Source organism: Myotis daubentonii, chromosome 5 (assembly GCF_963259705.1).
Source record: "Myotis daubentonii chromosome 5, mMyoDau2.1, whole genome shotgun sequence".
Taxonomy (NCBI): Eukaryota; Metazoa; Chordata; class Mammalia; order Chiroptera; family Vespertilionidae; genus Myotis; species Myotis daubentonii.
This window is the reverse complement of record NC_081844.1, coordinates 11,549,607-11,577,358: the sequence shown is the minus strand read 5'-3', so window position 1 is coordinate 11,577,358 and position 27,752 is coordinate 11,549,607. Positions and strand designations below refer to the sequence as shown.

Genomic DNA, 27,752 nt, shown 5'->3' with positions numbered 1-27,752 from the left:
CTTTTCAACCTTTTCATCTCATGGCACACATAAACTGATTACTAAAATTCTGTGCCACACCAAAAAAAAAAAAAAAAAAAGGTATTTTTTGCCAATCTGACAAAAATAAGGTATAATTTTGATTCATTAACACTGGACAGCTATTGCTGTGTTGGTAGTTGTCATTTTTTTAAAATATATTTTTATTGATTTCAGAGAGGAAGAGAGAGGGAGAGAGAGTTAGAAACATCAATGAATGAGAGAGAATCATTGATCCGCTGCCTCCTGCATGGCCCCCACTGGGGATCGAGCCTGCAATCCGGGCATGTGCCCTTGACCGGAATTGAACCCGGGACCTTTCAGTCTGCAGGCCGACGCTTTATCCACTGAGCCAAACCGGCCAGGGCAAGTGGCTGTCATTTTTTAATTTGACAATCTAAGGCAGTGGTGCTCAACCTTCTGGCCCTTTAAATACAGTTCCTCATGTTGTGACCCAACCATAAAATTATTTTCATTGCTACTTCATAACTGTAATGTTGCTACTGTTATGAATCGTAATGTAAATACCTGATATGTAATGTAAATATCTGAACGACCCTGTGAAAAGGTCATTCGACTGCCAAAGGGGTCGCGACCCACAGGTTGAGAACTACTGATCTAAGGGAAAAGAGATCAGTGCTCCTGACTAGTTAGGTATTGCATGTTTTAACATTTCTTGCAGCACACCAGCTGAAAATCGCTGCTCCAGCCTTGGCCGATTTTGCTCAGTGGAGAGCGTTGGCCTGCGGACTGAAGGGTCCTGGGTTCGATTCCGGTCAAGGGCACATGCCCGGGTTGTGGGTTTGATCCCCAGTCGGGGGCGTGCAGGAGGCAGTCGATCAATGATTTTCTCTCATTCATTAATGTTTCTAATTCTCTCTCTCCCTCTCCCTTCCTCTCTGAAATCAATAAAAATATATAAAAAATAAACTAAAAAAGAAAATTGCTGCTCTAGAGCAGTGCTGTCCAATACATTCCACATCTAATAGAATTCAAGCTACAAATACAATTTTTAAATATATATATTTTTAATTGATTTCAGAGAGGAAGGGAGAGGGAGATATACTCGGTATTTATTAAGCAGTCCACTCATTCTGTGGTCAGAGAAGGTCTCGCTGAGAAGATGAGAGAGGGACCCTGATGTACCAGAGTGTATTTAACTGATCCCCTGCTGATGGACACTTAGGTTGTGTCCATCGCTGACAATCACAAACATGGCTACATCCTACATGCAATCCTGTGTGTGTGACATGGTTCCTATGAGGGGTCCTGCTCCTGCTGCCCACGATGCTGCATCACTGGGTGTGTTTTCCTACTTCATTTAACTTTTTTCTGCTTTACTTGCTACACCAAGTCCTGTGTGGTCGTGGAAGAAATAACAGAGCAAATAAATAATCAAGGAACCAAAAAAACAAAACCAACCCTCTGATTCTCAACATCTCACCCTCCACATTCAGAAAGAACTATACCTTTCAGAATGTCCTCTGGGTCTCAGGCCCCTACACAGCCCCACTTCTGGGAAGTGCAAACCAAGGTCCAGCTGTACCTCCACCCCCTTCTCTCTCCTTGCCCAGCGCTTTCCTCCGGATGCTCTTCCCCGAGAAGCTGGACGTAGACAAGAAGGGCCGGCCCAGCACTGCTGGCTCCAAGATCAAGGTGAGCCTTAGGGCAGGCCAGGAGGAGCTGGGCATGCGGACATCTGTGTCTCTCTCTCCTGCATCCAGACCCTCCCCCCGCCTCTGGCACTCTCTGACCAGCAGAGTCTTCTTCCAGCTCTGGGGCTAGGGGCTTGGGCCAGCTTCCTCAATGGCCCCTCCTTAACACCCTAAATCCAGAAGTGAGCCATCACTTAAATTTTTTTTTTTATCTTTTGGTCATTTGCCACTTTTAAAAAATTGTGATAAAACATACATAAATATACCATCTTAACCATTAAGTGTACATACAGTTCAGTGGCATCAAGTACATTTACATTGTTGTGCAACCACTCCCACCATCATCTCCAAAACTTCCTCGTCTTCTCAAACTGAAACTCTGTCCCCATTAAACACTTACTCCTCTTCCCCTCCCCCAGCCCCTGGCACCCACCATCTACTTCTGTCTCTATGGATCTCACTCCTCTAAGGATTTCCTGTGAGTGGAATCACACAGTAGTCATCCTTTTGTGACTGGCTTATTTCACTGAGCTTAATGTCCTTAAGGTACATCCATGTTGTAGGTCAGAATTTCCTACCTTTTTAAAGCAGAATAATATCCCATTGTGTGGATATACTGCTTTTTCTTATCCATTCCTCTGTGGATGGACACTTGGATTGTTTCTACCTTTCAGCTATGGTGAACAGTGCTGCTATGAACATGGGTGTGTCCGCCTAGTAATATTTTTTTAAATATGTTTTTATCGATTTCAGAGAGGAAGGGGGAGTACAGAGAAACAGAAACATCAATGATGACAGAGAATCATTGATTGGCTGTCTCTTGCACACCCACTACTGGGGATCAAGCCTGCAACCCAGGCATGTGCCCTTGACTGGAATCAAACCCGGGACCCTTCCGTCCACAGGCTGACGCTCTATCCACTGAGCCAAACCAGCTAGAGAAGCATAATAATATTTTTTTTTGTAATTTTTTTAATTAAATCTTTATTGTTCAGATTATTACATTTGTTCCTCTTTTTTCCCCCCCATAACTCCCCTCCTCCCAGTTCCCGCCCCACCCTCCGCCCTCACTCCCCACCCACTGTCCTCATCCATAGGTGCACGATTTTTGTCCAGTCTCTTCCCCATCTCCCACACCCCTTTCCCCCCCAAGAATAGTCAGTCCATTCCCTTTTTGTGTCCCTGATTCTATTATAATCACCAGTTCATTCTGTTCATCAAATTATTTATTCACTTGATTCTTAGATTCACTTGTTGATAGATGCATATTTGTTGTTCATAATTTGTATCTTTACCTTTTTCTTCCTCTTCCTCTTCTTAAAGGATACCTTTCAGCATTTCATATAATCCTGGTTTGGTGGTGATGAACTCCTTTAGCTTTTCCTTATCTGTGAAGCTCTTTTTTTTTTTTTTAAATATATTTTATTGATTTTTTACAGAGAGGAAGGGAGAGAGATAGAGAGTTAGAAACATCGATGAGAGAGAAACACCGATCAGCTGCCTCCTGCACACCTCCCACTGGGGATGTGCCCGCAACCCAGGTACATGCCCTTGACCGGAACCGAACCTGGGACCTTTCAGTCCGCAAGCCGACGCTCTATCCACTGAGCCAAACCGGTTTCGGCATCTGTGAAGCTCTTTATCTGACCTTCAATTCTGAATGATAGCTTTGCTGGATAAAGTAATCTTGGTTGTAGGTTCTTGGTATTCATCACTTTGAATATTCCTTGCCACTCCCTTCTGGCCTGCAAAGTTTCTGTTGAGAAATCAGCTGACAGTCGTATGGGTATTCCCTTATAGGTAACTGAGTTTCTTTCTCTTGCTGTTTTTAAGATTCTCTCTTTATTTTTTGCTCTTGGCATTTTAATTATGATGTGTCTTGGTGTGGTCCTCTTTGGATTCCTTTTGTTTGGAGTTCTCCGTGCTTCTTGGGCCTGTAAGTCCATTTCTTTCACCAGGTGGGGGAAGTTTTCTGTCATTATTTCTTCAAATAGGTTTTCAATATCTTGCTCTCTCTCATCTTCTGGCACCCCTATAATTCTGATGTTGGTACGCTTGAAGCTGTCCCAGAGGCTCCTTACACTATCCTCGCATTTTTGGATTCTTTTTTCATTTTGCTTTTCCGGTTGGGTGTTTTTTTGCTTCCTCGCATTTCAAATCATTGACTTGATTCTTGCGCTCCTCTGGTCTGCTGTTGGGAGTCTGTATAATATTCGTTATTTCAGTCCGTGTATGCTTAATTTCTAGTTGGTTCCCCAATATAACATCGAGGGTCTCATTAGTTTTCTTGTAGATCTCATTAAGTTTATCGGCGGCTTCTAAACAGTTCTTGAGAGACCTTAAAAGTGTGGTTCTGAACTCTATATCTTCCATTGACAATTTTGTCCTGTTTCTTTGTCTCCGCATTTTGTTATGCTTCCTTGGTGCACCTCCTAGTGGTCTTTGTTCACAGTCTTATAGTTAAACCTTGATTGTAGCTAATACCAGGGAGGGTTTGACCTCCAGGCCAAGTGGCTATGAGAATCAGCTGTGTCAGCAGTGAGAGAACTTCTGTCCTCTAGGGAGGTGCTAATCTAGCCTTTGCCTGAGGCTATCCAGCAAATGCCTCTGTGCAGGGCTTGGGCAGGGCGGGTCGCACAGGATCAACAGGGTGGGCCGGAGAGAGCAGTTATGGCGGCTCTCAGTCCTGTCCCCAGGGGCTCTGCCTCTCTGAGTCCCAGCACCCGCTGCAAAGCTCGGAGAGAAAGCTGCACTCGCTCTGACCGAAGCCAGACAGTCCCGCTTCTCCCGTTTGAGTCTGGGTCCCTAAAGACTCGCCCAGAACTGGAGCTCAGAGTCTGAGACTCCCTCCCGATTGAAAACGCCAACGCGCCCTCCGCCGCCAGCCCGCTCCGCGCACTCCGCACCTCAGAATTTGACTTCAGCACTGCGCCTCCTCTGAGTGTCCGTATGCGTTTCTCTTTCCTCCTAGTTGTAGGACTTCCACTCAGCCAGCGTTCCTGTGGTTCTGGGTGATGTCCGTTCCGTTTTTTAGTTTCACTTTTGAAGTAGTTGTTCAAGGCAGCAAACTCCGGCGTTAACCTATGCCGCCATCTTGGTTCTCTTAGCATAGTAATATTTAATAACCATGTATTGAGCACTTGTCAGTGCTCGTAGCAAATATAGGATACTTTACACATGTGGGACTAGTCCCATCTGGCAGATGGGGAGACCAAGGCTCGGAGAGGTGCAGTCACTGGCCCAGATCACACAGCAGAGCCATGATCAACACCAGGGTCTCCTGCTGCCCCCGCCAGTCCCCACACCTGGAACAATTTCCTTTCTAGTCTCCACGGAGGGACTAAAAGGCACAACCAAGGCCGATGTCTCGGGCACATACACAGGATTCCCTACCTCCAAAGTACTGGTCTCCGGAGGATAGGCAGGGATGTTCTGAGGGACATGTTTTCCCCAGGACTTAGTGCTCCATCAACAAACACTGGCCAGTCCCTGTCCACACACAGTGTGTCTGTCTCCTGGGTCTATTTCCAGGGTGGGAGGAGAAAGGGGCCAGAGGGGCCTATCTGTGCACCACTCCCTGCCTTCTCCTCTGCCTCAGAAACAAGCCAATGACCTGGTGGCCACATTGAAGAAGTGCACGCCCCACTATATCCGCTGCATCAAACCCAACGAGACCAAGAGGCCCCATGACTGGGAGGAGAGCAGGTGACCCCCAACCTGGTCTGGCTACCGTCTTGACCAATCCACACTGCCTATCCCCAAAAATGACCCTTCCTCCGGAACCCTTCTGGGGTTTCATGACATCGCAGGATTAACCCAGGCTGACCTCTAGGACCACTGCAAAATCCCTCAGCGCCTCAGGGCTACACCTAGAAAAGACCAAGACCCCCACTGACCCCAGGGACAGCCCCAGACTGACTGGAGGATGACCCAGAGACTAGCACAGTCCCTAGACCCCACTCTAGAAGTGACTGGCCACAGAGACAAACAGACCCCTCATCCCAGAACCCAGGCCCCCCCTCCACAGAACTGATTCGCTGGGACCAGCGGTGAACTTCCCTCCCCATACCTCAGCCCCCATACTGCCTCCAGCAGATACCCCCCCCCCAGGACTGGGGAGGCCCCCACCAGGGGACTCAGGCTGCCTTCCCTCCAGGGTCAAGCACCAAGTTGAGTACCTGGGCCTGAAGGAGAACATCAGGGTACGCAGGGCAGGCTTTGCCTATCGTCGCCAGTTCGCCAAGTTCCTGCAGAGGTGAGGTGCCCTGCCATTCCCAGCCCTAACCACCACCTGCAGAATAACCACCAGCTGAGCCACCTGCTTAAACCCTCCCAAACCTTCTGCCACCAGGTACGCCATTCTGACCCCCCAGACATGGCCACGGTGGCGTGGGGATGAGCGTCAGGGCGTCCAGCACCTGCTGCGTGCAGTCAACATGGAACAGGACCAGTACCAGATGGGGAGCACCAAGGTCTTCGTCAAGAACCCTGAGTCAGTAAGTGTGTGTGAGAGAGAGACAGACAGACAGACAAGACACCTGGATCACTTGCATAGGCTCAGGTCCTGCTCTTCAGGCCACTGTGTGATCTTGAACATGTTTCCTCGCCCTTCCAAGCCTCAGTTTCTCCATTTGGAAAGTGGGGAGAGTAAAAGCTGCCGTGCAGGACTGGGCTGAGGATTAGACAGAACAGAAAATCCAATGCACAGTGCCTGGCATGTAGTAGGTGATCAGAAAAACCTAAATTAGCTGGATAGTCCTTGGTGGCCAGGAAGCAGGTAGAGAAACACATGGGTGCCTGTAAAGAATAAGGATGCATGGCTTATCCAGAATGTCCTTTGTCTCGTTTCCTTTCTTTCTTTTTTTTCCTTCCTCCATCTTCTTTTCTTCCTTCACTCCTTCATTCATGAACACATCAGGTCCCTGAGCCTGAGATTCATGTCAAAGTGGCATTTTTCTTATCCAAAACTAGCCTCGGGTCCTGATACATCAAAGACAAACCTCATTGCACATTCTCCAACATAGGAACAATCCCTCCAGTGAGCTACATCAGCTCTGAGCCTTTTATCAAAAGGCTGGAAGCACCACCCACTTTATGCTGCCTCTGAGTGCAGGGAAAGCAAACACAGCAATGATGAGGAATGTGTCCTGGGGAGTCATGTACAGCACAGTGACAAGAGTGAACAATGCTGTATTATACAGCTGACAGTTGCTAAGAGAGATCTTCAATGTTCTCACCACACAAAAGAAATGGTAACTATGGGAGGTGATGGATGTGTTAGCTGACCTATATGGTCATCGTTTGCAATATAGAAGTGTATCAAATCAAGTCATGTACACTTTTAAACTTTCAGAATGTTATATGACAATTATATCTCAATAAAGCTGGAGTACGTTTTTTAATCCTCATCTGAGGATAGTTTTTCCATTGATTTCTGGAGAGAATGAGAGGGAGGGAGGAGCGGGGAGAGAAACATCGATGAGATGTGAGAGACAAGTTACCTCTGGCATGAACTCCTACTGGGGCGGGGAGCCTGTAACTGAGATACATGGCCTTGACTAGAAATCGAACCCGTGACCCTTCAATCCATGGGCTGGTGCTCTACCCATTGAGCAAGCCAGTCAGGGCAAGAGGGAAGTTTTTGTTTTTTTTAATCCTCACCCGAGGATATTTTACCGTTGGTTTTTAGGGAGAGTAAAAGAGAGAGGGAAAGACAGAGAAACATCAATGTGTTTTGCTTGCCTCCTGCACACAACCCAACTATGGCCCAGGCTGGGAAGGAGCCTGCAACCAAAGGTACATGCCCTTGACCAGAATCAAACCTGGGACCCTTTGGTCCACAGGCCGACACTCTATCCACTGAGCCAAACCAGTTAGGGCAGGGGGCAGTTTTAAAAAAAAAATCAACAGAAAACAGGGCAAGGAATACCCGAAGGGCTTGCCTGGGCCCTGTTTCTATGTGAGGTTGGAAAGCAAACAGGGAGATGACCATCTCAATGAGCTTAACTAGTTCACCAGATTCTCAGGCGAATCCTTGGTTCCCAGCCTGGGATAAGCTGGAACAGCAAGGAAAGGTTTGCTGGGTATTTAGGGCCAGGGCAGGGCCAGCCAGGTGCCCCCTGGCACCTGCTCTGCTGGCACCTGGAGACAACCAGGAGACTGTTGAAATGATTCCCTTGAAGTTACAGTACTTAAAGGTAACTGTTCTCTCACCAATCCAAACAACACAGAGGGGTGGGCACTCTGAGATTTCACAGATACGAAAACAGTCTGTCTTGGGAGTTGGGAAATTTTGTCGCCGAATTTGTCCACACCTACCTCCTAGAGCTTTTCCCTATGGATGCACTTTGCTCCAAAAAAATAAAAAGTCTGGAATCTCATTCAAAGTCAATATTGTTACTAACAAAAACTTATCACAAACCAAAATTGTCTATGGCTAAAACTATACCTGAAACACTTCAATTTGTAACCGATAAGAAAAAAATGGAGAGAGGGAGGGGCAGAAAAATAGGAGGATGGGTGGGAAGGAAAGAGAATCTATCTTGCCTGTTACTGGCAGATTGTAAAATCTGACTCTGAAAGAAACATAATATAGATACTGCAAAAGATAGACAAAATAAAGCTAGCACTAAGACTATAGAAGGTAAAATCAAATTTTGACGAAAACTGCGGCCTGCACATTTTGAGACTGCAATTTGAATGATAAAATTTACAAAGGTAAAAGCTTAGTTTTTATAATGGAAAAAAAGACTGGTAATTTGCACAGGAGATAAAAATTATCCTAATGAGAATAATTTTAGTGAAATGAAAATGGGGGAGGAGGGGAGCATTAAAACAGTTTGACTACGCTATATCAAAAACTGATCAAGCCCTGACTAGTTTGGCTCAGTAGATAGAGCGTCGGCCTGCGGACTAAAGAGTCCCAGGTTCGATTCCGGTCAAGGGCATGTACCTTGGTTGCAGGCACATCCCCAGTAGGGGGTGTGCAGGAGGCAGCTGATTGATGTTTCTCTCTCATTGATGTTTTTAACTCTCTCTCCCTTCCTCTCTGTAAAAAATCAATAAAATATATATTTTTAAAAATGATCAAGGGCCCAGCCGGCATGGCTCAGTGGTTGAGCGTGAACCTATGAACCAGGTCAGTTTGACTCCGGGTCAGGGCACCTACCTGGGTTGCAGACTCAATCCCCAGTGTGTGGCCCTAGCTGGTATGGTTCAGTGGAGAGAACATTGGCCTGCAGACTAAAGGGTTCCAGGTTCGATTCAGGTCTAGGGCACATGCCCTGGCTGCGGGCTTGATTCCCTCCAGTAGGGGGCCTGCAGGAGGCTGCCAATCAATGATTCTCTCTCATCATTGATGTTTCTATCTCTCTCCTTCTCCCTTCCTCTCTGAAATCAATACCAGTAAAAATATATACTTTTTTTTAAAAAGCTGATCAAGAAATTAAGTGAACCAAATGGAGTTGGAGCTTCTTTCAACCACAAATGCATTCAAGTGAGATAATTCTGGATTGGATTGTTTCTTGTAAACATGGACACAAATTATCCTTGGACATGTTATACACCTGTTGGCCTTCACTCTCCATCATCCCAGGTATATTAGTTTCCCGTGGCTGCTGTAACCAAGCACCACAAACTTGATGGTTTAACCCAAAATAAACTTATTTTCTCACATTTCTGGAGGCTAGAAATCCAAAATCAAGGTGCCACAGGGCCACGCTTCCTCTCAAGATTCCAGGGAAGAATCCTTGCTTGCCTCCCCCTAACTTGGTGGCTGACAGAGATCCCTGGCCTTCCTAGGTTTATAGATGCATCTGCCATCTCTGCCTGTCATCACATGGCCTTCCCTCTCCGTATAAGGACACCAGTCACATTGGATTGGGGGCCCACCCTGCTCCAGTGTGACCTCATTTTAACATGATTACATCTGCAAAGACCCTCTTTCCAGATGAGATCACATTCTCAGGTTCTGGGTGGACATGAATTTTGGGGAAGACCCTATTCAACCCAGCCCACCAGGAGAAGCTTCGACTTGAATCCTGTCCCAGCCCCTTCGCACACCTGTACTTGCCCTCCGCAGCACAGAAGAGATACATTTTGAACTCTGTAGACAGGAAGGCTCATTTCCCAAACTGAAAACAAATTCTCTTTACTGGGCAGAAATCACTTGTCCCATCTTCCTAAACAGCTAAAGGGAAGGGGGTTCCTGTTTGACTGGCTCACTCACAGTTCTACAGGCTGGTCTCCCATTATTCATTCCTGCCCCCTCAGCAAACCAGAGAATTAATGCACCTTCCTGCCCTCCAGACAACCTACACGAGGCATTACTCAGACACACTTTGTACACAGACCCACCAACCACAGAATATTAGAGGAACAAAAGAATACACACACAAAACTGCAATGTTGGTTTTTCTTCCTTGTGAGAAGATTCCAAACCTTATATAAACACCCACGGCTACACACATCCTGCAAGGTATATTTTTAAAGTGCATTTGGACCAGGTATCTGTAGAATCATCCTTTTAGTCCTTGCAGGAAAGCCTGGAGTTTCTGGGAGACATCAACCACCTTGGCCAGCAAAGTGGGTGCCAGGCTTTGAGCAGTGATGGGTATTTGTGTATTTGAGAAATCGTCCTGAGTGAAGGGTTAATTATTTTTTTTAAATATATTTTATTGATTTCTTACAGAGAGGAAGGGAGAGGGATAGAGAGTTAGAAACATCGATGAGAGAGAAACATCGATCAGCTGCCTCCTGCACATCTCCTACTGGGGATGTGCCCGCAACCCAGGTACATGCCCTTGACCGGAATCGAACCTGGGACCTTTCAGTCCGCAAGCCAACGCTCTATCCACTGAGCCAAACCGGTTTCAGCAGGTTATTTTTATAAAGCCCAATTTCATCTTCAGTATTTCCCATCTTCACTGATGTCAATGCTATCTCTTTTATCACTAAATGTATGTTTGAATTAGGATGTTTCCCAACCACCTGTCCTATTCCAATTGATAGTTCTAGTCCTTGACCAGCACCCCGCTGTTCTTATTACTATAGATCTATAACTCTTCATATCCAGTGGGTTCCTCTCCTTGATATGCTCACCCGTTATTTTTTTTAAGATATCTTTCATGACATTTCCACTATGCTTTGGTCAAATATAGTTTGTTTTCTAAGCACTCTCAGGACCAAGACCCTTAAAACTCAAAAGTCTGGCCCTGACGAGGTGGCTCAGTTGGTTGGAGGCCGGGTTGCATGAAGCAACCGATCGATGTTTCTCTCTCACATCAACGTTTCTCTCTTTCTCTGACCCTTCTTCTCTCTCTAAAAATCAATAAACAGCCCTAACCGGTTTGGCTCAGTGGATAGAGCGTCGGCCTGCAGACTGAAAGGTCCCAGGTTCGATTCCAGTCAAGGGCATGTACCTTGGTTGCGGGCACATCCCCAGTGGGGGTGTGTAGGAGGCAGCTGATCGATGTTTCTCTCTCATCGATGTTTCTAACTCTCTATCCCTCTTCCTTCCTCTCTGTAAAATTTCAATAAAATATATTTTTAAAAAATAAATAAAAATCAATAAACATATCATCAGATGAGGACTAAAAAAAACACCCGAAAGTCTGCTTTCTGCACAAGATTTCTATCCTGGACTACCATGCATGGCTGTGCAGGTCATACACTGCATAACCACAGTCGCCTGCCATTAGATGTCCATGTTTACAGTACTGTTCTTCTAAAATGCACATTGATTCACATTCCTAACATCTCTGAAGTTGAGGTGCACCTCACATGAAAGGCATAACAGCGTAATTAGTAGTGTGGGATAGCATGATGTTATACCATTCCTGGCAAAACCACACAGCTATAACAGGCAGAGCTGGGATTTGACCCCAACCAGGCAAGCCAGTTATAATTTAATGCAGAGGCTTGTACCACATATTGGGAGGGAATCCTGGGTCACATCATGTGGAGGAAGAAAATTTTGACCATAGTGTGATATAGCAGGGGCCCCTGAGCAAGAGCAGGTGGGTGGGGTGGGCTCAAGAGAAACTGGAGGCTGTGGCCCTGGGGAGACACTAGGACCCACCACCCCTCCATCCCGCCCAGCTCTTTCTTCTAGAAGAGATGCGAGAGCGCAAGTTTGATGGCTTTGCCCGCACTATCCAGAAGGCCTGGCGGAGCCATGTGGCAATCCGGAAGTATGAGGAGATGCGAGAGGAAGGTAAGAGGCTGCAGGTGGGAGGCGGAGGGTGCAAACAGATGTACCTGGAAGAGCCAAGCCACAACCTCTGCCCCCACACCCTGTGTTCCCACAGCTTCCAACATCCTGCTGAACAAGAAGGAGCGGAGACGAAATAGCATCAATCGGAACTTTGTTGGAGACTACCTGGGGCTGGAGGAGCGGCCAGAGCTGCGTCAGTTCCTGGGCAAGAGGGAGCGTGTGGACTTCGCTGACTCGGTCACTAAGTACGACCGCCGCTTCAAGGTGAGGCACTAGCAAGTGGGTATGTCCAGAACCCTGGTTCCAGCCTGGCACCCCCATCAGAGGTACACCCTCACCCGGCTGGGGCACACCTGCCCACAGGTATATGCTCAACTAACATTGATACATCTATCCATCAAATATGCCCTTATGTAGCCCAAACACACCTACCCATCAGATGTGTCTTCACCTGGCCAGATACATCTGTCCACAATTACACACTTACCTTACCCAGAAGCCCTGACCACAGGACCATTCTCACTTATCCTGGAAACATCTATCCATTAGGTACACACACTCACTCAGTCTAAATAGACCTGTCAATTAGACACACCTTCACCTAGCCTAGACACCTGTGCACAGCTGCTCTCACCTGACCTGGGTACACGTGTCCAGCAAGTATACCTTTACCTATCCTGTACCTGTTCAGACACCCCCTTCTAGCCAATATAGCCTTCCTTAACCTCTTATTTATTATATAACCACTCATATACCTTCACATGAAGGGACACCTTCACCCGACCTACCAGAACCACCCTCTGCCTGGAATTGATCCCATGCCCCAGGCCCCTGCCATCAGCCTCTATGGTACTGCACCCTCACAGCCCATCAAGAGGGACTTGATCCTGACGCCCAGATGTGTGTACATGATTGGGCGGGAGAAGGTGAAGAAGGGACCCGAAAAGGGCCAGGTGCGTGAGGTCCTGAAGAAGAAGCTGGAGATCCAGGCCCTGCGGGGAGTTTCCCTCAGGTGAGGCCAGGAGTCCGCCTGCCCCACAGTCACTCTCTTGTCGCCCTCAGCTGTCCTCAAACTTGCTGCCCCATCTGTAACCCTGACCGTTTTACCTGCTGCTATACATATAACCCTCTCTTGGCCCCACATGTCACCTTCACCAGCCCCCACATTCATGATCCTTATTTGCCCCTTGCACCTGCCCCCTCCCCTGACTCCTTACCTGGCCCTTCTCTATTACCACCTTCTCCTGCTCCCTCCCTTCTCCCGTTTCCCCCACCTGTTAACTCCTCACTTGCCTCTTACCTGACCCCTCCCCGGCTGCATCTCACAGTCACTCCCTCTACCACCCTCACCCATCACTACCACCGGCCTTTCCTCCTGCCCTCCCCAGCACGCGGCAAGACGACTTCTTCATCCTCCAAGAAGAAGCGGCCGACAGCTTCCTGGAAAGCATCTTCAAGACGGAGTTCGTCAGCCTCCTGTGCAAGCGCTTCGAGGAGGCAGCACGGAGACCCCTGCCCCTCACCTTCAGCGACACGTATGGCCCTCCCCACCACCACCGCATCCTGGCGCTAGTCTGGGCCCAGCACCCCCTCCCAGCCCGCGGACCAGCTCAACTGCTCCGCCACCCACGGGTGCCCGCCGGACAAGGATGGGATGGGGAGGTCCTCCTACTCGGGAGGCGGCGCCCATACAGCTTCCTCCTCTCCCCACAGACTACAGTTCCGGGTGAAGAAGGAGGGCTGGGGCGGAGGTGGCACGCGCAGCGTCACTTTCTCGCGTGGCTCCGGCGACGTGGCGGCGCTCAAAGCTAGCGGCCGGGCCCTCGCCATCAGCGTGGGTGATGGGCTACCCAAAAGCTCCAGTGAGTCTGCGCAGAAGCGGGGGGCGTAGCCAAAATGGCGAGGCCAGCAAGGGACCAATCAAGGCTGGGAGGGCGGAGCCAGTGAGGCTGCCCAGGGTGAGGGCGGGCCATGGAGGAGAGGGAAAGACTTAGAGGAGACCAATGATTGGGCGAGAGATAAGAGGGGGCGTGGCCAAAGAGGCAGCCTGTGAGTCCTGGAATGGGTGGGTCCTGGAGAAGAGAGGCCAATCACAGTGCGGAGCTCTGGAGCGGGCTCGGGGCGGAGCCAGAAGAGACCGGGCTTGTGGGCGGGGCCGCCGCGCAAACGCCCACGTCCGTCCCCTTCCCTTCCAGAGCCCACACGGAAAGGAGTGGCCCAGGGGAGACCCCGAAGATCGGCCCCGGGCCCTTCTCGGGCGGCGCCCGGGCGCCCCAGGGGTGAGGAGGTGCCCCCCACTAAGGGTCTTCCCCTGCAGCTTGTGGGCTCCATAACCTGAGCCAGACTGCCTGTCCGCGCTATCTAACAAGCAGAATAAAAGCTAAGCTTAGTTTGGTACTCAAAGCCCTCCGGAATCTGACACCTGCTATAACCACTGACCTCTCCTCTCCTCTTACACTCCTGTCATACAAGCTACATCTTATTTTTACCAACTTACCGAATTTGCTCTTACCTCCAGGCCTTTGCTGGAGCTGTTTGCTCTGCCTGTCTCCCAAATTCCCACTACACTTGAGTTCCTATTCATCTTCCAAGACCCACCCCCAAAAGCCCTCCTGCAAGGGGGGGGGGCAGTCTTACCCCTGCAGAACCTCTCTCGTCCCACCTGGCCCCTGGGTCCCTCCCTCTGGCCCAGTCACCATACCGGATTGAGTGTGGCTGCCTCCTCCCTCAGACTGGGAACTTGGAGACAGATCCTCCCCACATCCTCCCAGAGCATCCAAATAAATGCCTCCATCCTTGTTCCCACCACAGGTCTGGACCGAAACGGGGTACCCCCCTCCGCCAGAGGAGGCCCTCTGCCCCTGGAGATCACATCTGGAGGGGCCTCTCAGCGGCCTCCCCGGGGCCCTCCACCCTCAGGCCAGCGGGCCAGCAGGCGCCCCCAGGCACGGCCCCCCTCCGAGCACAACACAGAATTCCTCAATGTGCCTGACGAGGGTGTGGCCGGGTAGGTGCGGTGGAGGGGCAGCCCCGAGAGGTAGGTAGGCAGGGGAGTATCTAGGGCTGTGATGGACACCCCTGTGCCCACAGCATGCAGAGGAAGCGCAGCGTGGGGCAGCGACCGGTGCCTGGTGTGGGCCGACCCAAGCCCCAGCCACGGACACATGGCCCGCGGTGCCGGGCACTGTATCAGTATGTGGGCCAAGACGTGGATGAGCTGAGCTTCAACGTGAATGAGGTTATCGAGATCCTCATGGAAGGTATGTGTGCTGGGACAGAGGTGGGAGGGGTCGGAACCCTGACACAGCCAGGCAACCCCCATTACTACATATCATCCAATGGGAGAACAGAGGGGCCAGCTAGCTTCCAGGCCCGGCTAGAGTTACCCTCTTCTGAGCCAGTGGCTGCATAAGCTAGAGGCGTTGGGTGGAGATCACCTCCTAAGCCAACTGGGAGCCTGGTCTCACTACATCACATGTAGCACCCCAGCCTCATTTTTGTTACTGATCAAACATAGGGCTAGCAGAACCTCAGAGACCCCTTGTGAGTAGGAAATGGGCCATCCAGACAGGCCACCTCGTTACTTACTAGTAAGCCCCTGGGCTGCCCCCCCAGAGGAGCCTGGGACTCAACAGCACCCTCTGTAAGTGGGTGGGGAAGCCCCGTTGAGGTCATTCTTGGGTCCAGCATAGAGACTATGGGGAGGGGCCTGTGGGAAGAGTACAAGTGAATGTTCTAGAAAATGATGAAATGTGAGCCAGTGACAAGGAAAAATCATGTATGTGTCCCTCCCTCCCTTCCTTCCATCACTCTCTTTTCAGCCTCTGCCTTATGCCAGGCCAGTGGAAATGAGTAAGACAGACTGAGCCAACATGAAGGCTTCCTCTGGGGTGGGGTGGGTGGTGCCTCATACTTTCTTCTATCCCACAGACTCCTCAGGCTGGTGGAAAGGCCGGCTGCATGGCCAGGAGGGCCTCTTCCCTGGAAACTACGTGGAGAAGATCTGAGAGGGGGGCCCAGGATTCTGTCCTCCCCGTGCCAGGGAGCCAGGCCCTGCTGGCAGGAGGTCTCCTTTCTCTTAGCCGCATTAGCCAGAAGTCCAGTCCTGTGGCCTCCAGCCCAGCCCAAGCTCTGGGTGGGTCTGAGGATCATCACTGCAGCCACCTCTGGGCCCTGGCCTCCCATGTCACACCCGTTTCCTAGTGTGTCACATAGGGCTAACAGCAGAGCCTACCTCCTAGCTGCCTTGTGAGTATGAAATGAGTCGTATCCTAGCAGCAAAGCATGGGGAAAAGTGGAGAGGCCTTCACAAGTGTGACCTCCCTCCTTCTCCACCGAGGCAATAAACGTTTGCCGGATAGACGTCTGAACAGACTGAGCGCCAAACTTCTTAGAAACCTGTGACATATGCCCTAACGGGTTTAGGTCAGTGGATAGGGTCCCAGGTTCGATTCCAATCAAGGGCATGTACCTTGGCTGCGGGCACATACCCAGTAGGGTGTGCAGGAGGCAGCTGATCTATGTTTCTCTCTCATCGATGTTTCTAACTCTCTATCCCTCTCCCTTCCTCTCTGTAAAAAAAATCAATAAAATATATTAAAAAAAGAAAAGAAAAGAAACCTGTGACATAGGAGCAGCAAATCACCATTTTACAGGTGGAAACATGAAGGCTCAGAGGTTGAGTCACTTGCCCAAGATTCCACAGAGCCAAGCCTTAAAAAGTTTGAGCTTGTCTACTTGCCAGCTGCCAGAAATTGTATCCCAGATTTCCTTCAAAAAATGGTCTGGTTGGTCCTGTCAGATCTGAATCTGCAGTCCCCAAACCCATGTAGGACTTGACTGGACCCTGAGGAAGGAAAGAGGCTCCACAGTCCACCCTGGGCCACCCCTGGTCCCTACCCCCCACCCCGTGTTTGTGCCTTCTTAGCCCTCATTTACCCGTGGTCTGGAAGGTTCTGACATTCCAGGGCCCTGACTTTCTGCACTTATGGTCACAGGTGAAGGGGTTATCTGGCAACTGGTCTCCCCAGCTGTCTGCAAACCCATGCTGAAATCTGAGCCGTTGAGACCTTACAGGCACAGCTGGAACCAGCTGGGAGTTCTGCCATGCTCTCAGCCTAAGGAGCCTGGCTTTCTAGATGGACACCTTTTCTGTGCTCAGCCCCTCAAAGAGCAGCCAGCCTGGGAGACTGGTGGGGTCAGGACTGAGCCAGAGAAGGGACAGGGGATGACTGGCCAGTTGAGCCTTTTGCAGGATCTGCACCCTCTCTCTTCTGCACCTACCTGGGGAAGCTGAGTGCAGCTGGGGAGGGGGGGATCCCAAGGTTGCAACTGAATTCAAAAGCCCTTTTTTCTTTTTAAAACATATTTTACTGATTTTTTTATAGAGAGGAAGGGAAGGGGATAGAGAGTTAGAAACATCGATCAGCTGCCTCCTGCACACCCCCTCCTGGGGATGTACCCCATGCCCTTGACCGGAATCGAACCTGGGACCTTCCAGTCCACAGGCCAACACTCTATCCACTGAGCCAAACTGGTTAGGGCTCAAAAGCCCTTTTATTAGTCCATTGTTATACAAAAGCTTCCAGCCAGTCCCTTGAATGTCCCTGGTTCCTTCCATCTCTGATTTTCTCACTCTGCCCAACCACTATGTGTGCGTCTCTTGCTGCAAGACTTACATGTGAGGACAGACAGAGGGGAGGACAACCCACATGAGCCACCAACTTGATCAGCTGGGCATTTTCTGGTGGAAGAAATCAGGGCTTCCTTTCCCTTCTCTGCCCTCACACTCACCCTGTGACCCCACTACCATCATGGCAGGCACCACATATGTAGGAAGTAGGGTCTTCTGGATAGGATGAGTGAATGAGGTTTGGGTGTGGAGCTGAGTATGGAAAAGGGAGTGAATTTAACGTATTGTAATAGACAGCTTCTCACATCTAGGTTACAGTATCTGCAAACCTGTCAGTTTGACCTCACCCACACAGCCCACATCCTATTGACTCTTTTTTTATACATAAAACTTGTTAAATTTAGGCCCTCCTTTCCCTTCCTTAGATCCCTGTCCTTTCTGAGGCCTCACCCCACCCTTCCCCATATGCACCAATCTTCCCTGCTCACACACACCTCTCCACCATGCATCAAAATGACCTGTTTTTTTAAGTTTTTAACTGTATTAAAGATAATCAAAAGATAAGTTTTTAAATTCAAACTGCACAAAGGTGTGAAAAATCTGTCTCTCCCTCAGAAATCCCTGTTCCCCTACCCAATTTTTAATGTCTCCTTCTAAAGGTATTCTCTGTATATAAGAGCACACAGGTGCCGGCATGGGTCAGTTGATTGGAGAGTCGTCCACTACACTGAAAAGTCTTGGGTTCAATTCCCAGTCCAGGCACATACAGTGGGGTCTTGACTTACGAGTTTAATTCATTCCTAGGCTGATCTTATTAAGGAGCTCGTTAACTCAAATTACTCTATCAACTCAATGCAAAAAATCAGCCGAGAGACAGCTGGTATCTCAAAAAACTCGTTAGTTGGGACACTCGTAAGTCAAGGCCCCACTGTACTTAGGTTTTGGGTTCAATCCTCGGCCCCATCATTGGGGTAGGTGTGGGAGGCAACCAATCGATGTTTCTCTCTCTCTCCCTTCCCCTCTCTCTAAAAAAATCAGTGAACATGGCCTCGTGTGAGGATGGGAAAAAAAAGCATACAGGTACATCTTACGTACACAGATGGGATTACATTGCACACAGTCTTGAACTCAGACACCTCACTTGCCTTGAACTCAGACACCTCACGAATGGTTAAATAATGTATTAAAGAGCTCTGATATCAAAAACACTTCACTGTCCCCCAATAGCTCAACTTCCAAAGGACAGGCAGGGACTAGATGGTGTACCTCTCCCTGCTGAAAATTCATCAGTGTCTAGAATAGAAACCAGTTCACAGAGCCCTGCATGACCCTCTCTGCACACAGTTCACTTTCTGTCTTTCACATCCCGCCTCCACTCTGCTGGAGCGCACTGATGTCGCTGTTCCCTGAAAAAGACAAGTCTGTCCCTCCCCATCTCAGGACATTTGTACCTACCCACTTTTTCCAGAGTGCTCTGGCCTCATGACCTTCCACTGGCTCACTCCTTCCTATCAGGCACCAGCTCAGAAGTCCCCTCACGGAAAGGCTTCCCTGACCCATCACTGCCACATCCTACTGTTTGTTTTTAGTAGCACTTAATATAACCTAAGATCATTTTCTGCATTTGTTGTTGTCTGTTTTCCCATTTAAAAATGTGAGTGGCTTCTGAGGTCAGGGATGTTTGCCGGCACTGTTCCTTTCTGAGTCCCCAGAACCTAGCACACAGTAGGTTGGACAGGTGACTCATTCTATGCTGGTGCACTCAGTGCCATCCTCCTGGAAACACACCCTTCCTGACAGTTAGCTTGCTTCCCACAACGGACCCACTCCAACTTCAGAACTAAATGCATTGAAAATTTTTACTGCTGCCCTGGCCAGGTGCTCAGTTGGTTGGAGTATGGAGCCTATACTTCCAGGTTGAGGGTTCCATCCTAGGGGCACATTCAAGGGTCAACCAATGAATCGTGGATTGGTGGAACAACGGGTGGATGTCTCTCTCTCCCTTCCTCTAAAATCAATCAATAAAATTTAAAAAAATGTTTTTATTGATTTGATAGAGAGGAAAGGAGAGGGGGAGAGAGAAATATTGATGTGAGAGAAACATTGTTTGGCTCCTGTACGTACTGCCGCGGGGGATCAAACCTACAACCTGGGCTTGTGCCCTGACCCGGAATCAAACCAGTGACCTTTCTGTGCATGGGACGACGCTCAACCAACTGAGCAACACCGGCCAGGGCAATAAATAAAGTTTTTTTAAAATGTTGACGACCATTGCCAACTTCCTTCAATGAGGGTGCCAGTCAACACAATCTCTTCAAAAAGGAGAGCGTTGTTTATCGCCTTTCCAGGCTGGGAATGATACGGAATGGGCTTAAGATACCCATTTTACAGACGAGTACACAGGCCAGGGAAGACTTTAATCCTGGATCTCAGCGCACTGGCTGTTCACATTGCCCTCAGTTTGCAAACCCGCTGCGGGGGTTGTTCTGTGGTTCAGTAGTCCCCGATCGCAGGCCCCGCCCCCTCACGGAGAGCCCTGCGCAGGTCCCGCCCGTGCTCTCGCGAGAGCTGGGAGGCGGATAATGGCGTCGAAGTGAGCGCGAGCTCGCGGCCGCCCAAGAAGTCGCCGCAGCCTCAGCCGGAGCCGCAGGAGCTGCGGGGACAAAAGGCCTAGCCGGGCCAAGGATGGTGAGCGCGGCGCCGGGGACACGGGTGCGGCGAGCCAGCGGGGACTGGAGGGGAGCGGTCCTGTCACGCACACACCCTCCGGCCAACCCCGCCCCCACATCCGGGCACTCGCCCCGTCACTAGTCATTTGGCTACCACCCCACCCCCTACTTCCGGGCCTGGTTTCGACTGGGCCACCCCCACTGAGCTCGGGCTCCGCCCCCGGTCTTCATGCCACCGGCCCCCAACACTTCCAAGTTCACCTGCACAGCTCCGGTCCGTCCTCAAACAACCCACGTGGCCACTTCCGGCCTCACCAGCATCGTCCTAACCACTCTGTTCAGAGCCTCGCCTTCATAGCCTTTGTCCCGCCTACTCCCTCTAGGCCACGTGGGGGGCCTCCCATCTCCCTAAGCGGGGGAAGAGGGGATGCTGCTTTCGATGAGCACTTCCTGACAGCGGTCCACTTCTGCTTTAGGAACACTCCCGCCTAGCAGCCTGCCTCCCTGGATGGTAACTCCTTAGGATGGGGCTGACTGGCTCTTGTTTCGGGAGCACTCGCTGCTTCAGGAATGCACCACGGTCTTTGAGGGGAGGGAGGGTCCCCCTGGCTGGCCCCAGCAGACCCAGGCCCAGAGGGGTTCTCCCCGCCTCTGTTTCCACCAGGAGGAAGAACCCTCCGTGCCCAGCCCGGACATGCTGATCAGTGCAGAGCCCAGCTCCAGTGAGACCCAGAAGGAAGTGTCCCCAGGCGTGGCTGCTGCAGCCTCCTTCTCCATGGGGGAGGCGGCAGGGCCTGACCAGACAGCCACCCCCGCATTGTGGGACCGCGGAGGGTCTGGCGCGGGCCAGCAGGGCGCCTCCTCAGCCCCAGGCGCGGGCCAGCCTGGCCCGGGATCTAGCCTTGGCCCAACCAGCGCAGTTTCTGGGACCAGTGAGGACCTGCGGCCTCCCAGGCGACGCCCACCACCAGGTGACCTGTGATAGGGCCTTCTGTGGGGGCACAGGCCTGGAACGACGGAAAACAGAGCCTTTCCATACTCGGTGATATCACTGAGTGTGTGCCAGGCGTGGCTGCTGTGATGCGCCAGGTCCACTCAGCCCCTGCCCTCTGGCAGCTCAGTCCAATGGAAGCGGTCGATGGTAGGACCCAGTAGGAAACCATAGGGTAACTCCCCCTGGTCTATGCTCCCTGGGCAGAGCCCTGGACAGCACCGGGGAGGGGAGGGATGGGTGACCCTGCTGTGTACATCCTACAGGAAAGCAGATACCCTGCTCCAGCCTTGGCTGCTGCCTCAGTTTCCCCAGCGTTCGTGACTTGGCACAGCATCTGCGTACCCACTGCCCACCCACACAGTCCCTGGAAGGTAGGGTCAGAGTAGGTGGTGGGAGGCAGGCAGAGTTCCCAGGCTGACCCGTGGCCACCCCACTCCACTCCTCTGTCCTCCGCCCCTGCCCTGCCAGGCAAGCTCTTCCGCTGCTCCGCCCTGAACTGCACCGAGACCTTCCCCAGCATGCAGGAGCTGGTGGCACACGGCAAGCTGCACTACAAACCCAATCGCTACTTCAAGTGAGACCCTGACCACCCAGCCTCCTCTGGTCCTTGGTGACTAGGCCCTAGGCAGCTCCTGCTCCTGGTGTGACAGCCAATACCTGGGGTTCAAGCCCACTTCCCAGTCAGGGGGCTGATGGGGGAGGGGCTTGGGTCTGAAAATGGGTGTGGCCTCGGGCAAGACCTGTCCCAGAGAGACGGACCTGGAGAAGGTCCCAGGACCCGGGAGGGGGGGGGGCTCATGTGGGTGTGGTTCCTCCCAGTCTCTCCTGAAGCTTCTAAGAGGAAAGCTGACCACCTAAGTCGAGGCTGAGACCTCTTCCTTTTCCCAGGGCTCTGACCTGGAGGGGTCCGGAAGGGTCGCGGTCAGCGTAGGGGGCACTGAGGACCAGTTCCTACCCCGCAGTTGGGTCATCTGTGACTTGGGTCTGGGCCCCCTTCTTGGTGCCCAGGAGACCCAGCCCAGGCCTGTGTTCGTCCCCAGGTGTGAGAACTGCCTCTTGCGCTTCCGCACGCACCGCTCGCTCTTCAAACACCTGCATGTTTGCGCTGAGCATGCGCAGAGCCCAGCCCCACCGCCAGCCCCTGCCCTCGACAAGGAGCCCTCCGCGCTCGAGCGCCCCACGGAATCTGACTCTGCGGCGGCGACGGGCTGGCAGCACCCGCTCGAGCCCTACGCGACGCCCGCCCCTGCCCCCAGCGGGCCCTTTCGTCCCTACCTGAACCCCGCGTCCTTTGGCCTAAACCCCACGCGCCTGCGCCCCTTCCTGGCTGCCGCTCCTGGGCTGCCGGCCTCCAGCGCCGCTGTCTGGAAAAAGAGCCAAGGTGAGTGCCGTGGCAGGGCCGCCAGAGGGTGGGCTGAGTTTGCTCCGATATCTGACCTTGACTAGCCTATTTACCGCAGGTGCCGGTGGCAGTCCTCGAAGACCCCAGGGCGGCTCCGACGCGCCCTCAGGTGCGTGCAGGTGACCACCAGGGCGGGATGGAGGGGGTTTCTGGCTTGCGTCCTGCCAGGCCCAGGAGGTGCTAGGAGGCAGCAGTGCCAGCCCTGAAATACAGGATTTTGCCTTAAAAATTACTGGCCCACGCGCCTTCATCTGCACCGGCGTTACCATGTAAAGCTCGCGCTCTGCGGGGATTCCGGGGATGGGAATGGGGGACACAGAGAAGTCAAGTTCAATGCCCCCAGTTTCAGGGGGGCACACACCCGGGGAAGATGGATCAGGCAGGACAGCCCCTCGGTACTCGCGAGCTGATGGGAATGGATAAATGCCCGAAGCGCCCTCGCCCGTGACCACCTCCTCGGTGATGGACCAGACCTCTGGGCGGGGGCCGGGACTGACAGGGTCCCGCCTGCCCGCAGGGCACATTTTGTGGGAGCACACGCGTGGTCGCTACTCGTGCATGCAGTGCACCTTCTCCACAGCCTCGCGGCCCGCCATGACCCTTCACCTGGAGGACCACCGCTCCATTGCCCCCGGGCAGCCACGCCCCGAGTGCCCGGTGGGTAAGGCCCTGGAGTACCAGGGTGGGGAGGATGGAGGCCCCAGAGGCGAGGGGCGGGGCTGAGGCTCAGACACCGCCTCCTCTGCCCCACCCAGACCTGGCCCTGCTTGCACCCAAGGTGTCGCTCGCTGCTGCTATCAAAGGGAAAGTGTAGTGTTATTGCTGCTCTGAATGCCGTGTAGAGTGGGTCATGAGATGGGGCTAGTTTTGTAATTTTACTGGGGCCTGAAATGGATTGGGAGAGGAAATAATAAAAGAGGCGGATGAACTGGCCTGTGCTGTCTGGGTCCCTCAGCAGCCTGTCTAGCAGTCTTGGGCACCCCTGCCCCCATCTTGAGAAGGGCAGGCCTCCTCTTACCCACAACCCACTTATATCCCACCTTCCCTGTTACCTCAACTCGGACCAGCCTCCTGCTCAGTACTGCCACTGATGCTGTCCAGTCACTTCCAGAAACCAGATGGGATGGAAATTTACAGTTTAATTGATTGATTGATTGATTGATTGATTGATTGTCTTGGGAGTCAGTGGGGAGGACAGGGAGGGAGGCTGGTCCTGAGAAAGTGCTGAGTTGGCCCAGCTAGAACCCTCTAGGTCCTTAGGCCAATGATAACTCACAGGGAGGTGACAGGATAGAGCCCCAGAGCTGGGCATTCTGTTGCAGGCTAGGACTCAGGCCTCTTCTTTGTCCTGGATTTTTCCCCTGCCCCAGCCCTAAAGAAAACAGTGGGTCAAGGTCAGCCCCGGAGAGCCTGGGTTCCCTTCCCTCCTTATCCCTCCCCATCCTGGTCCTGTCTTCCCTTCCTTCATGGGAAGTCAGGCCTGGGCCAGGGTTGGAATTTTGGTGCCACACTGCTGTCTCAGCCCTGCTGTCACTGAGATCTGTGGGCCAAGCTTCCTGGTATGGAAGTCCCAGGTGTTATTGGCAGCCACCACTCAGGTGGGTTCTACTACCTTCCAGCCCCATGGTACCCCTAGCCCAGGCCTCTGCCCTCTACCCTTCCTGGGCACCAGAAGCAATTCCTCCTGCCCTTCCCCCCCAGTCTGAACACCCCTGAAAACGGGTCTCTTCTGATTGTGTCCCTCCCCTTCCTATTCCCTTCAGTGTCTCCCTATAGTTCTCTAGATGAAGATCCTGTTCTCCTAGTAGCTCACAAGGCCCCCATCTTGAACCTTCCCATTCCCTCCCCGGGCCACACAAATCATCTCCCTTCTCCTCCTTGAATACAGACTTCCTGTGAGCAAGCACACGAGTGAACCCCTGCAGACCCTGCTGAGATGGTTGTTACTCAGCACCAGCTGTGGAGTTAGATGGGCCATCAGGGAAGTGGCTCCAGGGCCCTCTGAGCTCCCCCTTCTCAGCTAGAAGCCTTATAGCCATGACTGTGTGGCCATCAGCTTTCCTGCATCTCACTTTTTAAATGAGTGCCTTGATGCTCTTCCCTGGATCCTTTGTGAGGATTCATAGAGGGACTGAGGAGAGAAGGTGGGGACTTGGGAAATGTTTGCAAGTGATTCACATCCCTCCAGCCACCAAGCCCATGGCTACCTCAACCTTTGCAAGAGCCTGGGGAGGAGGTGGGGCAAGGTCAAGGGGCCCATTTTACAGAGAGAGAAGGTGAAGGTAGGTGGGTAAGCTCACTGACTCTCTAGCCAGGCCCAGTTTTAAGTCACTCGCTGATTCTGCACCACCCTTGGAGCTGGGCACAGTTACTACCAGCCAGCAGGGTCCACATTCCCAAAGCCCTAGTCCCAGGCTTTCCTGTATCTCCAGGGGTAGGAATTAGTGATTCTGGTTCCCCAGGACCCCAGGGTACCAACCCCCCTAGCTTTCCTTCCCTATCAAGTCCCTCATCCAGCCATCCCCAAATCCAGGCTGTCAGGACTTTTCCAGAGAGACCAAGAGCCAATATCTTGGTCCAGTTCTCCCAACACCCACCATACCCACTCCATCACCCATATAGATGCAGCCACCACTCCCGTGAGAACTAAGGGCCCATAGCTCCCTCTGCCCCTTTGGAGGCAGTGGGAACTCTGCCCTGAGGCTTAAGGAGCTGGTTCAGCAGTTGGCCTGGGTACCCTGACCACTCCAAAACATACCTCCTCCCTCATCCCCTTCCAACTCATATACAGCCTTTTGTCTGCTCACTTGAAATTCATCACTGCTCCCACTGTCCCTTCTAGGCTCCTGCAGCCCCTGTCCTCCTGGCTAACCTATGACCCCACAGAAGGTCCCCCTACCCCACCTCAACTCCAGGATGCCTGAAAGCTGTCCTCTTAGGCCCAAGCATGTCCAGCAGACGGTACCCAAGAGTATCAGTCTGAGGGAGAATGAGAGGAGGCCAGCACTCGCCTTGTACAGCTGCCCCCACGTAGGCAGGTGGGCCAGAGACTGCAGGTTCATGTTCAACAGGCTGAGCCACTCCAAGTGTCCATCCACCGCCTGGCAGTTATCCAGCACCAGTTCCGTTGCTGGTGTCGCTGGTGGGTGCCCCCTCAGCTGGGAAAGGGGAGGTAAAGTTCCTGACCTAAGCTGAGCACCCCCCGTCCGGGGCTCCTGACTTCTTGTGGCCTCAGGACCCACCACCCACGTGCTCAGTCCTCTTAAGTGGCTGCACCAGCTGCCAACCCCCAACCCCCACCACCCACCCACCCACATTAGGGAAGGCAGGTGCACTGCTCCTGGCTCTTGCACAGGGCCTGGGTGCACCAGCTTCAATTCCCCACACACGCTCAGAACCCCAGCTCACCTCCCTGGCCCTCAGAGTTCCACACACTTGCCTGACGAACCCCCACCAACACCCATTTCCCAAGGCAAATGCTGGATCAGGCTCACTTCTGGCTTTTGGTTCCCCAGCTCCAACTGTAGCTGCAGGTCCACGTTTAAGGCTTTGTGCCTCCAGAAAGGTGCCAAACATACAAAGAGGACTGGGGGTCATGTGCCTTCTGGGGATGGTGCCAGGAGCCTGTGGGCTCTCCACAGAGGCTCAGCCAGGGAGGGACCCTCTAGAATTCTGTGCTGAAGCTGTCCACACACCCAGGAGTCTCCCCAGAGCCTGGGGAATCACTGGCTGTCATTCATTAAATCCTTCAGCTTACCTTATATGCTCTCAGCCAGTCATCCCTGTTCTCTCATCCTCTCCCTCTCACCAAACCTGTGAGGTGGTGGCTGGTCCTGGAGACCCAGAGAGGACCTAAATCTCATCATCCCTGGCCTCCTGGGACCCCTGTTCAGAGGGGGACCGACATCTGGAAATGTGACTGAGAATGCATGTCCCTGTGCAGGGACACGGATTCACAGGCCAAGTTCCAGAATCCTCAGGCCGTACCCTAAAGCAGACATACAAACAGGCAGTCATTTCCAGATGTGCTGCCTGTGGCCTTCATGGCAGGGCAGGCAAAAGAAGGTCTCCTGCTGGGAATACAAGTCCTCAAGACAGAAAGAGCCTCCTTCCCTGTCTCAACTAAATCTTTCTGGATCCTTTTGGAAACTTATAGGATCACCTGCCAGGTGTGATCTGTAAACTAGCAGCATGGGCATTACCTGGGATGTTGCGGTTACTGAGGCCTCACCACTGACTGGAAGCAGACCCTGCATTTTAATAATGGGGACAGATGGCAGGTGACCGATGGGCACCGGTGTTTCTCAATTAGCTGCACATTAGAATCCCTCAGCAAGTGTCTAGGTGTGGCCACACCCAAACCAATTAAGTCAGAATTTCTGGGTGCTTCTATGTCTTTCTTTGTAAATTCCTCAAACAACCCCAATGCATGGCCAAACAGAACCAGGGCTCTGCACTCTCCCAATGAACTGACCTCCAGGGAACCTTATCTGGCTGGGCCCCACATCCTAACTGCACTGGTCTTGCCCACTACCTTTACTCCATCTTCCTTGGCCTCCAAGCTGTCTTGTCTTGATTTTCTTCACATCCTTAGTCCACTGGGAACCTGGGGTGTCCTTGGACCCCCTCCCCAGGGCCAAAACCTTTGATACTGCCCACCTATTCATCTTCAAATCTGCCATCTCAGTGGGCCATCCATGGTCCATGTAACATTTGCCCCTGCAACAGGGAAGTCTTGCTCAAAACTGGGAATTGGACCACAGAGAAGTGTTAACATGAGGAAGGCAGGTGAGGTAATGAGCAAAAAGGCTTCACCTGCCCTAGCCGGTTTGGCTCAGTGGATAGAGTGTCGGCCTGTGGAGTGAAGGGTTCTGGGTTTGATTCCTGTTAAGGGCACATGCCTGGGTTGTGGGCTCAATCCCCAGTAGGGGGCATGCAGGAGGCAACCGATCAATGATTCTCTCTGATCATTGATGTTTCTCTCTCTCTCTCTCTCTCTCTCTCTCTCTCTCTCTCTCTCTCTCTCTCCCCCCCTTCCTCTCTGAAATCAATAAAAATATTTTTTTAAAAAAGGCCTCACCCATCACACTCACTGGACTCCTTGGTCTCCGGCCCAGAACAGACTGTGCCCCCCTCTCCATTGAGAACTCCCCCTCCCACGGAGGCTCT

At 52.0% G+C, this 27,752-nt stretch overlaps 2 protein-coding genes across 4 annotated transcripts in view; both read left to right on the top strand.

The window, feature by feature from the left end:
- Positions 1-16,248, top strand: part of MYO1F (myosin IF) — a 34,588-nt gene extending 18,340 nt beyond the window's left edge. Inside the window, exons 16-28 of the mRNA XM_059695927.1 lie at positions 1,593-1,674; positions 5,272-5,378; positions 5,830-5,928; positions 6,025-6,169; positions 11,772-11,886; positions 11,981-12,150; positions 12,753-12,898; positions 13,275-13,421; positions 13,600-13,748; positions 14,082-14,165; positions 14,698-14,893; positions 14,977-15,146; positions 15,817-16,248. Of these exons, the coding sequence (XP_059551910.1) occupies positions 1,593-1,674; positions 5,272-5,378; positions 5,830-5,928; positions 6,025-6,169; positions 11,772-11,886; positions 11,981-12,150; positions 12,753-12,898; positions 13,275-13,421; positions 13,600-13,748; positions 14,082-14,165; positions 14,698-14,893; positions 14,977-15,146; positions 15,817-15,893 (1,687 nt within the window). The 3' untranslated portion in view covers positions 15,894-16,248. The remainder of the gene's footprint in view (positions 1-1,592; positions 1,675-5,271; positions 5,379-5,829; positions 5,929-6,024; positions 6,170-11,771; positions 11,887-11,980; positions 12,151-12,752; positions 12,899-13,274; positions 13,422-13,599; positions 13,749-14,081; positions 14,166-14,697; positions 14,894-14,976; positions 15,147-15,816) is intronic.
- Positions 16,249-20,053: 3,805 nt separating this feature from the next.
- ZNF414 (zinc finger protein 414) lies at positions 20,054-24,923 on the top strand. 3 transcript variants are annotated; one of them, XM_059695925.1, is made up of 8 exons: positions 20,054-20,206; positions 20,571-20,698; positions 20,852-21,158; positions 21,445-21,552; positions 21,650-21,755; positions 22,222-22,562; positions 22,642-22,692; positions 23,101-24,923. In XM_059695925.1, exons 2-8 carry the CDS (start codon positions 20,696-20,698, stop codon positions 23,304-23,306), a joined length of 1,122 nt encoding a protein of 373 aa, XP_059551908.1. In that variant the 5' UTR covers positions 20,054-20,206; positions 20,571-20,695; the 3' UTR covers positions 23,307-24,923. The 3 variants fall into 3 exon arrangements, with proteins under 3 accessions (XP_059551908.1, XP_059551909.1, XP_059551907.1); XM_059695926.1 differs by lacking the exon at positions 20,571-20,698 and having other exon boundaries at positions 20,057-20,206; positions 23,164-24,921; XM_059695924.1 differs by lacking the exon at positions 20,571-20,698 and having other exon boundaries at positions 20,057-20,206; positions 23,101-24,921.
- Positions 24,924-27,752: the final 2,829 nt, after the last annotated feature.

What these genes read in the sequence shown, in the direction of transcription:
- ZNF414 (XM_059695925.1), top strand. An exon ending in CAGGCGACGCCCACCACCAG is followed by an intron (nt 21,159 to 21,444) that starts GTGACCTGTGAT and finishes TACATCCTACAG; the next exon opens with GAAAGCAGATACCCTGCTCC. An exon ending in TGTCTGGAAAAAGAGCCAAG is followed by an intron (nt 22,563 to 22,641) that starts GTGAGTGCCGTG and finishes TATTTACCGCAG; the next exon opens with GTGCCGGTGGCAGTCCTCGA.